The sequence below is a fragment of the Marmota marmota genome, unplaced genomic scaffold (assembly GCF_001458135.2).
Source record: "Marmota marmota marmota unplaced genomic scaffold, marMar, whole genome shotgun sequence".
NCBI classification, from domain to species: domain Eukaryota; kingdom Metazoa; phylum Chordata; class Mammalia; order Rodentia; family Sciuridae; genus Marmota; species Marmota marmota.
Genome location: NW_026000196.1, coordinates 17,534,135 through 17,549,690, shown reverse-complemented (window position 1 = coordinate 17,549,690; position 15,556 = coordinate 17,534,135). Strand labels below are relative to the sequence as shown.

General features: G+C 37.3%; 1 protein-coding gene across 6 annotated transcripts in view; it reads left to right on the top strand.

Moving 5' to 3' along the window:
• The window catches only part of LOC107148465 (ceramide synthase 3), a 162,091-nt gene that overhangs the window by 121,695 nt on the left and 24,840 nt on the right, over nucleotides 1-15,556 (top strand). For all 6 annotated transcript variants that reach the window (XM_015493126.2, XM_048790357.1, XM_048790359.1 and 3 more), the window contains one exon: nucleotides 4,404-4,557. In XM_015493126.2, coding sequence (XP_015348612.1) covers nucleotides 4,404-4,557 — 154 coding nt within the window. The remainder of the gene's footprint in view (nucleotides 1-4,403; nucleotides 4,558-15,556) is intronic.

Genomic DNA, 15,556 nt, shown 5'->3' with positions numbered 1-15,556 from the left:
CTTAAAAGAGCGTACTACAGGGATACTGCCACATCGATGTTCATAGCAGCACAATTCACAATAGCTAGACTGTGGAACCAACCCAGATGCCCTTCAATAGATGGATGGATAAAAAAAATGTGGCATTTATACACAATGGAGTATTACGCAGCACTAAAAAATGACAAAATCATGGAATTTGCAGGGAAATGGATGGCTTTAGAGCAGATTATGCTAAGTGAAGCTAGCCAATCCCTAAAAAACAAATGCCAAATGTCTTCTTTGATATAATGAGAGCAACTAAGAACAGAGCAGGGAGGAAGAGCAGGAGGAAAAGATCAACTTTGAACAGAGACATGAGGTGGGAGGGAAAGGGAGAGAAAAGGGAAATTGCATGGAAATGGAAGGAGACCCTCATTGTTATACAAAATTACATATAAGAGATTGTGAGGGGCAAGGGGAAAAAAACAAGGGAAAGAATTAAATTACAACAGATGGGGTAGAGAGAGAAGATGGGAGGGGAGGGTGGGGGGATAGTAGAGGATAGGTAAGGTAGCAGAATACAACAGTTACTAATATGGCATTATGTAAAAATGTGGATGTGTAATCGATGTGATTCTGCAATCTGTATTTGGGGTAAAAATGGGAGCTCATAACCCACTTGAATCGAATGTATGAAATATGATATGTCTAGAGTTTTGTAATGTTTTGAATAACCAATAAAAAAAAATAAACAAATAAAATGGAGGCATGCTGTCCATCTACAACTACAAAAAAATCAATAATATGTAAATGTATGTAATATATGGTCACTTCATATGAAGCAAAAATATATTAGTACAATGTTGTTTTACATGGAGACTGACAAAATACAATGTTGGTTAATCAATGTTAGTTGGTTAAGTACTGTCTATCATACACTGGGTGCAAGAATACAAATTGTACAGTTTTGCAGGAAAGAAGTTTAGCCATATATTTCCAAATATAAAATGAGTAGAGTCTTTGATTCAAGTTTAGGATCTTAGCTATTTCAGCGTAGAATCAAACAATTTTATCAAAGTGTTTTTATATGTAATTATAGTCTTTAAAATATAATGAAAACTGAGGAAGAACTTAAATTTCTTCAGTTAGGGATTAGTTTATTATATATCCATGAAATGGATTTCTAGGCAGCTATTACATAGCATAATATACACTAGAGATTGGCAAACTATGCCTCACAGGCCAAATTCAGTCCACTGCTTCTTCTTTTAATAAAGTTTTATCAGAATGCAGCTATACCAATTGATTTATGCGCTGTTTCTACATGAATTTATTTATATAATAGCTGTCATGGTTGCTTTCATAATACAAGGGCAAAGTTAAGTAGTTGCAATAGAGTTTGAATGGCCCAGAGGCCTGAAACATTTAATATCTTTCCCTTTATAAACAGGTTTACTTTCTTCTGATCTATAGCTATATTCATTGGCATGGAAAGCTCTCTGCAACATATTATTGAGTGAAAAAAACTAGGGCACAAAATCACATGTATAGTGTGATCCCTATTATATAAAATCAGTGGTATCAAGGAAGAAAGAAAGAAAGAAAGAAAAAGAAAGAAAGAAAGAAAGAAAGAAAGGCAGCTTAAAGCATATATTTTTAGAAGAGATAGTTTGAGTTATATTCACCAAAATATTCTAGGGTATTTGTGAGTTGTGAGACTTTTGATAATTGTTTTCATAGCTTCTTTATATTTTTTGGCATTTCCTAAGTTTCTAAAAATCAAGAATGCTATATTTTTAATTGAAATGTAACTTTGAGGAATATCCACATAAATAAAATAGATAAATGGCTAGTATCTTTATTTATATAGAGTTTATATCATTGTTTTTTGAAAAAAGTACTTGAACTGATAACTCAAAAATTAGAAAACAGAGCTACTAAGCAGGCACAGGGGATCTGTAAAAGCATTGCAAACAATACGATATGAAATTGTTTTGATTTTTAATGAGCAAATTTTAAAGTCACTCATACTCACCAACACTGGTTGGGAGAATTCAATGAAACTATTCATAAACTTTTGGTGACCTTTGAGATTGTTATATTTTGGCAAATAATTTGGCAATGTTTAAATACTTTTTAATATACCCTGGGATTTTTGCAACTTTAATGAACACCTTGAAATAGCAATCTCACTTTTAGGAACATGCATTTCTAAGGAAATCATCTTCCATTTGGGAAAGACCATATCCCCCAGGTTGTTTAAGCAGTGTCAAATATCTTAAATATAAAACTAAATAGAATTGAACATAAAAATCTCACAAGTGCTATATTTTTGCAGAGGCAAAAAATCTCTATAGGACAAAATCAGGTACCTATGAAGATACAGGACAACTGACATTGTCATGAATTGCTGGTAGGAATGCAAAGCAGCCACCCAGGAAAACAGCTTTTAGTCTTTTACAAAGTTAAATATACACTTACCACATACTACAGAACAGTTTCACCCTATATACCTACTCTTAAGAAATGATAACTTACGTTAACACAAACACACAAGTGTGAGTATTTAGAGCAGTTCTATTCATAATTGTTAAAAACTAGAAACATCCATATTGTTCCTCAAAAGGTGAACAGATAAACTGCAGTGTATCCATACAGTGGGTTACCAGGTGCTATTAAAATCCACAGCAACTTGGCTGAACTCAAGGGTACCATGCTTAGGAAAGGAGGCAGTCTTCAAAACTCATATTGTGTGATTCCACGAAAAGACAAAAGCAAAGGTTGGAGAGCAGATACGTGGTCACAAATGTTAAGGGTGGGGATGGTGTGAAGGGATGGCACTGGGGAGTTCTTTGATATGATGTGCTGTCATCCTCACTGTGATCTAGTTACCAAACATCTACATGTATTATAACTTATTGGACTGTACACCAAAACTCAGGAAATTTGACTGTATGATAATTTTAAAAATAAATGAAAATAAATCCAGGTAGGAAAAATTGGAAGACAGTACACTAAAATTACAGTGTTATTTGCTTATGATGATAGTATTATGGGAATTTTTTCATAACTTTATTTTATTTATTTATTTTTATATGGTGCTGAGGTTCCCAGGGCCTTGCATGTGTGAGGCAAGCAAGTGCTCTACCGCTGAGTCATAACCCCAGCCCCTATTATGGGCATTTTTCTTTATTTTTTTATTTTACCAATTTAAATGAGCACATTATTTTTATAACTAAGTAGTAAGATTATAATGCACATATCCAAGAACTCTAAGACCATATTAGTTTTTGAAAGTTGGGAAAGGGACAATTAACCCTTCATATTGCAATAATATCTGAAGACACTGTGCATCTTGGGTTATCAAGGACATTTAAAATTGTGTCCAGGGATCTGTTTATGATATTGATTAAGTATGCAATTCACTTTAGAATGTGCAAATGGAAGTAATCATAGAATTTTTGCCTTGTTAAAGCCTCTTTTATTTGGAAGTTTGGTTTTTTTGGAGGGGATACTGGGGATTGAACTCAGCTCAACCTCTGAGCCACATCCTCAGCCCTATTTTGTATTTTATTTAGAGATAGGGTCTCCCTGAGTTGCTTAGCACCTCATCATTGCTGAGGCTGGCTTTGAATTAGAGATCCTCCTTTCTCAGCCTCCCAAGCCTCTGGGATTATAGGCATGCGCTGCTGCACCTAGCTATTTGGAAGTTTTACTTCTATGAAATTCTCCATTCACCTGTATGTTTGTGTGTGTGTGTGTGTGTGTGTTTGTGTGTGTGTGTGTGTGTGGTGCTGGGGATTGAACCCCAACCTTTCACATGCTAGGCAAGTGCTCTACTGCTTTATTCACCTGAGGCCAAATAAGTGAGACTTTGTCATAATGTGATAATAACCTCATGTGAACATGTTACCTCATTTGTCCCTCACATCCCCTCCCCTGCCCCTGGAAGGTGAGTAGGATCAGTGTAGGCTTTTCTGTTTATAAAGAAGAAACTGAGGGGCTTGGGCTGTAGCTCAGTGGTTGAGCACTTGTCTTACACATGTGAGGCACTGGTTTTGATCCTCAGCACCACATTAAATAAATAAATAAATGCATACATAGATAGATAGATAGATAGATAGGCAGATAGATAGATATTGTGTCCATCTACAACTGAAAAAGGGAAGAAGAAACTGAGGCACAGAAACTCTAGTGAAAAACAGTGGGCAATAAATGTATCATTTGCTATAACTTTTCTCTCAGGAAATAGATTGCACTGTTTGGTTGCTTGCCAATCGTGATAAATGGTAATATTCTCATTTTTTTCCTCTTGAGAATTTTATGGACATCATTAGAAATGAAGTAAATGTGTGTTGGAGGAGAGAAAATATTTGGGTTTTGTTGAAAAATTCACAAGTGCATTGGCTGTAATTAATTTCTCCCATCTGTTTGTTTTTCAGGATTTTATATTGCACCCTGATTCTGCCTCTGCATTACCTTGAACCTTTCTTTTCATATATCTTCCTCAACCTACAACTCATGATCCTACAGGTCCTTCACCTTTACTGGGGTTATTTCATCGTGAAGATGCTCAAAAGATGTATATTCTTGAAGGTAAGGGCTGTTCAAATATTATTGTTTCCAACAAGTCGACTTCATTGCCAGATTAGAGGTGGAGCCCAGATGATGGAATGCACAAGGTAATTTATAGGTTAATCAGAATGCTTTTTTTATTTGATTATAATTAATGTCATTGTGTTTTATAGTGATGGGCATTGAACCCAGGGCCTCATCCATACTACACAAAGACTCTACAACTAAGCTACTCTTTGGTTATTATTGGTAAAAATGTTCTCTATGATGTAGTTAGATTTTTCGTGAGTAGGACTCTGAGGTACTTTTAAGAAACTGCTTTTAGAGGCTGGGGCATAGCTCAGTGGTAGAATGCTTGCTTAGCATGTGCAAGGCCTTGGGTTCAAACTCTGGCAACCCTCACCCTCAATAAGTAAATAAATAAACAAACAAATAAATAAATAGATGAATAAAAATTGATTTTATTTGGGAATGTTATTTTGAATTTTTTTAATTAAAAATTGATTACTACTTTTTAAAGAATCACCTAATAAATCAAAATTTGCTGTACTGAGTGACCAGTTTTATGATAGCTGAGTAATATTTCAAAGTGCTTCCCTGTGCTGAGCATCCAATTTGCATGTAATGGTCTCTCCCTGAACTTGCTTCTACTTTCTGAAATATTTTTCATCATTTAGTTGTACTATGTTTGTAAAGACATCTTTTCTAGATGCAGCTATGCATCACTTAGCAATAGGACATGTTCTAAAAGATGTGTTAGGTTATTTGGTTGTCATGTAAATATAAAGTATGAAGTGTACTCACACACATTTAGTTGGTATAGCCTACTGCACATGTAGGACATAGTGTGTGTGTGTGTGTGTGTGTGTGTGTTTTAGCTGTGTGTTGGTTGTGATGAGTGAAATAACGTGAAGATAAATTAAGCATGAGAATATGATGTGACCAAGTGGTTTGGTAAATACAAGATCGATGAAGCTGTTACCAGCAGAACAGAGCACAATGTTTTATAATACACTTGTTTTAGTAAGTATCAAGAATACCCTATAAAGTAATTACAAAATGAATAGTAAATATAAAAAATAATCACCTAGTCATTTATTATCATTCTCTAGTATTATATACTGTCCATAATTGTCTGTACTATACTTTTATGTGACTGGCAGTGCAATAGGTTTGTTTACACCAGCATCACCACAGACATGTGAGCCACTATTGTGCTATAATGTCATGATGGTTATAATGTCAGTAGGTAATGGAAATTTTTCTCATGGGACCGCCATCATACATGTGGTTCCTTATTGACTAAAGGTGGTTATGTAGCACATGACTGTAATAACAAATTGATAATACCTTTTAGACAATAGAAGATTTTGTTTTGTTTTGTTTTGTTTTGGATTAGGTGTGGGTTTCAATTCCAGAACAGTGTGAGAAAAGGACTACAGAAATGAATAAGGCACAATCACTGGCTTTAGGGAAGTAGTCCGTATCTACTGGAGGAATATTCACCTACTGTCAACAAAACATAATGTATAGAATATCCTGTGCTAAATAGAGGTTCCAGAATCTTTCTGTGAAAGAAAAAGATAAAAGAGAAATTCATTTACTCAAGGGACCAGGGCAAGTTCCACTGAGTGATGGAGTTTGTGTTGCACTTTTAAAATAAGGGGAAAAATGAGATCCCACTCCTTCTTTGTCTAGAAATCACACATCTAAGGAAGTGTCAATTAGCCATGCTTCAAGTTGAAAGTTGCAGCTGGCCCATCCTGGGTGTTATCATCTGTGTATAGCAATAGCATCAAACATCATGGATAACTCGCATGCTATATGTAGGCTGGAAACAGTCAAATAAGTTTAATTTTTTGGCTCAAACCTCTGATTGATTTATTTTTCCATTTTATTATATGAGTCTCAAAGATGACTGAAGAGTTGACAGGCAAAATGAATATTGTAAAAATTAACCTGATTTTTTTTTTCCATCTTAACTCTTGGATCTAGACAGAGATATAGGAAATTGAGATACCACTGGATTAATTTTTTTAAAAATCTGAAAGGTTTTTTTTTTTTAAACTAAATTACTACTGATACAAGTGTGTTTCCTAGAGAGGGGACTCTTTCATTCAAGTTGGAGTGCCAAGAAAAGGAACTTCCATTGAATGGTTCTAGCTCATGAAAAATCTAAATAGTTTTACTATGATCTGTGAAAAAGTTATCTTATGTCCAAGTGTCTAATAAAGTTGCAGTAACTGAGATAAGGTTAAGAATTTGAACAGCTAGATGATTTGCATATCCTGTAGTTGGGTTAGAGGGAGGGCCCTGAGCTGAATCTGTAATTCCATTGGATCAAGCCTTCCTGGACCTCCTATTCTCACGCAGAAACTAGCCCCTTAGTAACTGGTGAGTGACAACAATTACAGTCCTGGAAGGGACCCAGGGGAGAGCAAATCTTGGAAGCCAAAAGATACTCTAGTTTGGTTTTGTTGTGATTTTCACATTTCTGATTTATAAAGGGTCATGCCAGGCCCGATTAGAAGCCTAGCAGTCTGGCAAGCCATGGACAAGAATCCCTGATTTCTTATGCTGTACTTTGGGAAAGCTGTTTCCAATTGCAATTTGACAGCAGTGGTGAAGGGCCCCACAGCCCTAATCCTTGTAGTTCTTATGACTTCAGCTGGCTTGCATATGCACTCTGTTTTCCACAGCAGTGGCAAAACTGGCTGTGAAATCAGCGTATTCCTCCAAAGCCATAAAGCCTCCTTTTAAAGAATGGTATTTGAAGGCATAGTTGCATTGCAAAGGAAAGAAGAAGGGTAGAGGCAGGAGCTGAAATTCTTAGAGGAACAAGTAAATCAGTTTTCAACTCTGTTTAAAAGTATGTAGCATTTAATGCAGCTCCACTTGTTACTAAGGGGACTATTCTCGGATACTTTAAAAATGGAATTGCAGAAGTTCATAGGCCTCCAAAAATTTCTGGTAAATCTTATGACAGAGATTGAGAATTTGGCCTTCAATTTCTTATACATGGCAGGTTCTAAGTAAATAATTTTAGAAATACAAATGAAAAAGTAATTTGAGGAAAACAAACAATATTGTTTTGGGTGGAAAATTACAAGCTAATTTATTATCAGTTATGATCTCCATGAATTTGTACAGCAGACTGAGAAGAACAAAATGTTTATACTTCATAAAAGTAGCATTTTTCTGCAACGTTACATCTTATTTTCCCTAAACAATGGAGTTCTGGTATATATATACACGTGATGAATGAAGGCCTCCCACTCTTTGCTTTTGTTTTGAATATCTTAAAACTATCACTGTGATATCAGAGGACAAGGCTTGGCTCTGAAATGTGATTCCTATAAAGTGGGTGATTTTGTGATGAACTACCAACCCACACATCACATCAGGAAACATGAAAAGCTGACACATTCATCTTGTCATGCTCTTTGCAAATATGAGAAGTGCTTTGAGAGGAAATGAGAAGGAACATAGTATGCTTTTGTTTAATATTACTTAAGAGAACTTGATCATCCTTAAGCGTTTTTTTTCTTCTTTTTAAATATCATACTGGGTCCTGGCCAACTCAAGCATGTCTCTGTGACATCTTACATTGGTGAAGAGCCAAGTCATTCAGGGGGAGCTGGCGCACACAGCCATTAAAGCTGGGGTGGAGACACTAGCCCCTTGGCAATGTGCCCCAGCCATCTGCAACTCACCAGGCAGCATCTCTTAACTTCATAGAATGACACTTTGCATACCCTGCACTAGCTTAGTTAAAGAAAGGAACATGGTAATAAACATGAGGAAACTGAGGCCTGGACAAATTTATAAGGATTTTTGGCAAAGCCAAAACTAGAACTTCAGTCTTTTAACTTGTAATATTTCACCTTTTTTATCATTTCTCATTTGAATTAAGGACAAAAATTTAATAACCAGAAAATTAATTTAAAAACTTTCATGGAGTCAAAAATAGTAAACAAACCAAGTAATCAAAACAATAGTTTAAAATAGAGCACATATCCCTTAACTTACTTTTTGAACTTTTTAAAAGCATAAAAAAAATATTTTCTTAGGTTTTTTTGTTTAGTTTACTTTTGTTTTTAATCCCAAATCACTGCCACATAAAGCAATTAGGTAGCTAAGAATACAGGCTCCAGGCAGATTCAAACCTTTGCTCTCCCATTTCTGGCAGAGTGATCTTGGGTGTATGACTTCTACTCATTACCTCAGTACCTGCCTTTTAGGATAAAGCCCTTCCTACATCATTAGGCACATAGTAAGCAGATAATAAATATTAGCTGATATTATCATTCTCATTACTTCTTAAGCAAGTTTCTTCTACTGAATTACAAAGAGCCTGCTGCAAATAACAAGTTGTCTGGCAGTTGGCTCTCATCAAAGCTCTTCATTTTAGACAGTGCAGCAGCTGATGTCAGTCAGGTGTTAGAATCTGTGGCTGGCAGCCAAAGGCTCCAATGATAGTTTTCGAAGTTGTCTTCTGCCAGTTGATTTTCATGACTCACGTTCTGTATGATCCTTTTTGACACATTCTTTCAAATGTCAGCATATTAGAGAAGAAACACAAAATCTGTAACATCCTAGATGCCAAGAACACTATTAGTCAGTACTAGCAGATATAAAAACTGTACTTGGTTGGATGAAAATTTCATAAAAATGTTATAAAGGCTGATGATTGAAATAAAGTATTATAGAGGTGCTCTTGATTTATATTTCTATATTCCTGAATATTTATGCAGATTAACTAGTTTGATAATTTACTTCAAGAAACAGTGGAATTTATAAACTTATAACGGCAAAAAATCAATGTGGTCATGTTTACTGGCTTAGAGAATTTCAAATCTGTGTATACTTCTACACTCTACTAAATAGAATCCCTGTAGAGTTTAAAGCTGGAAGAGACCATTAAATGGCCCACCATGACACCTGGCTCCTCTCCTCAAGGTCTTACTATTGTTTTGAGCACGCCACTCACATCCACATATGTGAATGCGTGCTGGCTTTAAGTTTCATGGTGAAGCCACTGTCAACACCCCTCTGTTATACAGGAAGAGAGTGAGTATGGGTGACAAAGTTACGTGACTTGCCCAAGGAGACACAGTAGTAGGATTCACACTCATGAAACCAGAAACTTCAGAGCCCAGGTTGTAACGCTGTGCTCTTCTTCTTTCCTAGTAGTTCAGTACCTGTGAATGTATGTCTTTAAAATATAAGTAATACATATTTTGCAGGTGTGTTTTTTTGTTTTGTTTTGTTTTGGGCAAAATACCTTTATTTATTTATCTTTATGTGTTGCTGGGGATCTAACCCAGGGCGTCACACATGCTAGGTGAACTGTCTACCACTGAGCCACAACCCCAGCCCTTGCATGTGTTTGTGTATTTTTCTGAATGTGTATTTAGTATAGCTTATGCTCAACTCACAAATTCCACAATATTTGACTTTGCTTACTAATCTTTGTTATCAATTAATAATTGATAAATTAATTCCTGCTCTTCATACAGGGCATTCTAGAAAATTGCATGAAGTCTATCCCATTTGGGGATTCTCTGGCTTAAAACAATTATAAACTGACTCTGAAAGGGTAGAGTTGCTTAAAGAAGTCAAAGTTAAAGAGTCAATCATCTTCATGGCTCTAAGATAATAAAAGTAAAAAAAAAATGTATTATCAGTGAGAGGCAGGTTTCATAAGTAAGCCCACCTCTTCCTAGCTCTCTTGCTTTCATGGACTTACTGTTACTTTGTCCTTGACTTGGAGGCCTCCATATTGGATCCATAAGTATAAAAGAACACCCAAATGAGTGCTCCAGAGAAGACCCAGCTGCAGGATTTTATCTTGAGATGGAGGCAGGTCTGCAAGGAGGGCTTATCTGTTGAACACATAAACAGAGGCATAGAGCAGGTGGGGGGGGGGTGTTCCAGGGTCATTCAGATCAGAACTTGGGCATGCACATTGATCTGAATTCCAGTCAGATATCTTTTCCCTACCCCAGGATAACATTGTCCTGCATTCCTCTTATAATTGGATATTCAATATCTTTGTGCAAGCTATTTGGAGATTCTGTTGCTTTTTTTTTAATTCTAAAATGATTCCTCTTTCTAGAGTGTTGGGACAGTGATGTGATAACCACATTCAGGAGTTGCAGTGCCTCTCTGCAGCTAGGGACAGGAGGGTGTCTCATCAGCTTTTAATTCCAGCAAACAGACCTATGAGAGAAAAAGATTAAATCAGTGTTTTTTTAAAGAAAGTAAATATTTCATTTTGGCTTTCTTTACTCCACTTGTTTCTTGAAAATAGGTATGGAAAGCAGCTGAGAACTGTTACCCTAAGGAGATTTTGGTCCCTAGGTGTACATTTAAAAACAGCCATCCTCACTTCTCTTCAATTGCCAATGAATTATTTGATTGCATGAATGATTTGCCATACTTGCTTTCTCACTTCCCTTTGCACACTCTTAAATTTCTTGTCTGTTTTCTAAAAATGGTTTTCAAAATGCCAGTTCTTTGAAGACAATGGACTGGTCAAGTCATTTGACCAGTAGAAAGTCAACTGATCAGTTGTCAAACAAAGGAACTTGCTTCAGAGGAAAGCAGCCTAATGCAAGCATTTCCTTGACCTCTGTAGCATTTAAATCCTGCCTTTCTTTCCTCTTTCCCAAATGGTGGCCAAGATGTCTTCTGAGCCACTGATCAGATCTTATTGTTGTTGGAAATGAGGGCAAGGTTGGGGAAGAACCAAGTAAAAAGAAATTAGAAAAGCTCTGATATTTCTTGCACCCGTGATTTGAAAAATCATTTCACAAAAATGGAATGCATCTTTATATAATCCTGAAAAAAATAGATCATCTTCATTTTATTGGTAGAGAGACAGACAGGCACACACACACACACACACACACACAGATGTCATATGGAATTTGAGCTTTTCACAAGGGGCACAGGCACAATTCATGGCTTGTTAATAAATCTACACATTTACGCCAAGATGTAAAAGTTTTATTAGTGGGCTCTTGGGCCAGAAAGATTGGTAAAAACAGGTGTGGGGAGACTCCATGCTGACCAACACTGTCCCTGTTGATCTCCCACTATTTTCTGTGGCCACATCCTGTATTCATCTCCCTATCCCCACTACATAAGTCTTAGAAGAGAGCTTCATGTAACACAAAAGAAACCTTATTCCTGAAAATGCATTCAGTTTGTAGCAGAGGGTATAAGAAATTAGTTTTTAAAACATTTCCATTTTGATCTCTAATGTGGGCTTTAGTTTCTGAATGATTTATCACACAGATGACTTGATCCAAGTTCTGTTTTGGGAATAGCCAAGTATGTCATCTGAGGAGCTCTGGGCTTTCAAAGGAGCTGTGTTCTTTCAGAGTTTCCTTGCCACATTCAAGGGCTCAGGAGATTCAAGGAGAGTAGCACTGGGCACACACTCTTCACACAACTCCACAGTCCATGCTCTGGAGGCCCAACCTGAGTGAGCCTTGTCATTTCTAATGGGCCTTGGATTCACAATGGCTCCAAGTAACTGGTATGCTTCTGTAATATATTTTCAGTGTGAACCTGGAAATGTGGTTATGTCTGTCAAAGAAAAGGAATTGGCTTAGGATGGGACCAATGAAGTATCCCCAGAGCCCTCTATTGAGGCCTGGCCACAAAGGGGACTTTGGCTTAATGTTAGAACTGGCCCTTCATGGTAGCTACATCTATGTAACAATTTTATGGTCGCTTCCACACAGAAATCTACTTACCCTCTTAACCTGGATGTGAGATGGCATGAAGAATGCGAGGAAATCCAGGCTGCTGGGAGGGCCCCAGGATCTTGGCTGCCCAGCAAAAAAGAGGAATGAGGAAATGATTAAACTGCATGAGGTTGCAGAGTTAGCCTGGAGCAAACATGACCCTTTGAAGCTTTCTGTTGCCATTGTTTTTCCTCTTCATGTCATTTGAGAATTATGTGTGTGTGTGTGTATGTGTGTGTGTGTGTGCGTGTGCTCATGCATAAGAGCATTTATGTCTCCCTCTGGAGAATGGACAAGTCAGTTCTGCCTCTCTTCAACTCTGTGCAAGTCAGTTCCCATCAGCCCATGATAAGACTTAGAGAAGGAATTGTTGTGTGTCTCCCTACCACAGGCGTACAGAGCCTTGGTCCCCAGGGGTTCTAAGCACCACACCACCCACAGGGCATTCCTTGTGTGCCTGGTTCCAGCTCCAAGAAGAGGATCCACATTTCTTCTAGGTCAGGAGGCACACTACCAATCAGAGGGTTCAGAGTCCCAAGTACTTACTTAAACAGGAAATCTTGAAAAAGTCTTTAATTTTTTAAACTGTTTTCTCATTGGGGTTAATTACTATCCTTCCTTCCCTAAAGGACTGTGATGAGGAAAAAATGTTCTACATGAAAAACTGTTGAAACTGTGAGGTAGAGTAAGTGGCAGTGGTGGTGTTATAGCTTTGGAAGCATACCTTTTGCAGTTTCCAAGCACGGCTCGATTGCAGTTGATCTTTCCTGTTCTTCCCACAATCCCAGACACTCGTTTCTCTCAGGCTGTGAGTCCTTATATGAGCTGCAGCCCATTGGAGGGCCTGGAAACACTTTATCTAGATGTCTGATGAGAAAACAGGCCTCTTCTGGGGTTCTAGAGCATGAAGGGTGCTCTAGAAGGTAGCCCTACCCTAGGAAAGGAGTTGGGGCCAGGCCTCACCTTGCCCAGAAGCTTACAGAAGGTTTAGGGAGACGAGTGTTGCAAGTGCTGCATTCACTGCTTCATCTGGTCTTTTTTTATTTTTATTTTTAGCTGTAGATGGACACAATACCTTTATTTATTTATTTATTTGTATGTGGTACTGAGGATCATACCCAGTGCCTCATCCATGCGAGGCAAGCACTCTGCCGCTGAGCCACAATCCCAGCCCCTCCTCTGCTCTTTTTAGTCACCATGGAGACAGTAGCCCTCCTGGTCTTTGGTCTCCACAGAGACTGTATCTTAGCAGTCAGGCTGAGCCTCCCTTCTTTGAGGCAGCCTTTAACTCTGCAGGCCTGCCTCTAGCTCAGGGCCCTGGTGACACTTGAGGATGGATGATCTTTTATTGTTAGGACTGTCCTGTTCATTGTAGGATGCCCACTAGATGACAATAGCATTCACACTGGTTGTGACAACCAAAACTGTGTCCACTTGTCAAATGCCCACTGGAAGAAGTTGTCTTCATGGGAACCATTGCCTCTATGTATATATGTCCATTTCCTATCTGTGTGGGTAAATCATGTTCTCTTCTTATTTTCCAAGGTGGTAAAAAATGTAATGTTTTTTATATTTGCCTACAGATTTACTTCAGCCTGTCTTCATTTCTTGTGTAAGTGTCTATCTGGTATTATTTTTCTCCTGTCCTTTTCTCCCATGAAAACACACATTTCTTGTACCACAGGTTTTCTGGCAATTAATTTTACTAGCTTTGTTTTTCTGAAAGTATTTTTTCCTTCATTTAAAAAATGTGGTTTTGCTGGATTTAGAATATCACATTAGTCTCCCTTCCATCATTCCTTCCTTTCTCTTCTTCTGTCTGTTTCTTCTTGCAGTACTTCAAAGCTGTTAATCTGCTGTTGGTGAGATGTCTGTTAACTTCTTATCTTTATCCTCTGGCTGCTTTTGTGAGTTTTCTCTGCAACATTGGTTCTAGCAATTTGACTATGATGTGTCCTTGTGTATTTTTCTTTTTGTTTATTGTGGCTAGGGTTTGTTGAGCTTCTTGAAACTATGGATTTATGGCTTTTATTGAATTCAAATTTAAGCAAGTTTTTAAAAGTTTCTTCTGTATTCTCTTATCCTCTTCTGAAACTTCAATTACCATTTGTATTGGCCTACAAGTCATTGACATTCTATTCGTTTTCAGTATAATATTTTATTTCAAATATTTTATCTCTATAAATTTCATTTTGGTCTTTTTAAATCTTTCATTTCTGTCCTTATTATGTTTCAAATTTTCTCTACCTCTTTGAATATATAAAGCATATTTACAATAGCTATTTTAATATATTTGTAAAAATTCTATCATGTTTGGTATTTCTGGGTCTATTTATGTTAGTTAATTTTTTCCTAGGTATGGGCCATGTTTTCCAACTTCCTTGCAAATTTTGTAATTTCCTGTTGGGTGCCAGACATTTTGAATTTTACATTGTTGAATGCTGGATTGTGTTATGTTCGTTTAAATAGTGTTGGATTTTGCTTTTGTATGTAGTTAAATTACTTTAGTAAAGTTGTTCTTTGTATGGCTTTCTTTTAAGTTCTGTTAAGATGAAAGCAAAATAGTCTTTAGTCTTTCTTAACATTCTCCCAATTGCCCATGTAGTAAGAATTCTTTTTACTCTAGACATTGACAAGACAACAACAAGTGGCCAACCCAGTATGAGCTCTGGGGATTGTTTTGTGCATGTCTTTTGGGTCATTTGTTTTCTGCCCTCAAGTAGTTTCTTCATACTTTTCACAGATCAGTACTCAGCTAAAGACTGAAGAGAACCCACTACAATCTCTGGTTCATGCTCTCTCCCTCTCTCCATGGCTTTCTTTTTCCTTCTTCCCAGTATTTTGCCCCATAAATTCTGGCTTCTTTAACTTTGATAATCCCAGTCTCAGTTTCCTCAACTCAGTGGCACCACTGGTCTATTTGGGTTCTTTCAGTACACTGGCGTAATTATAGGACTGTCATTCTTCATTTTCCTTTTCTCAGGAATCACAGTCCCTAACTGCTTTCTTTCTTTTTTTCAATTTTTTATTGTGGGTTGTTCAAAACATTACAAATTTCTTGACATATCATATTCCACACTTTGATTCAAGTGGGTTATGAACTCCCACCTTCACCCCATACACAGATTGCAGAATCACATCAGTTACACATCCATTGATTTACAAATTGCCATCCTAGTGTCTGTTGTGCTCCGCTGCCTTTCCTATCCTCCACCCTCCCCCCTCCCCACCTCTCCCCTCCCCTCCCCTCCTCTCTCTCTACC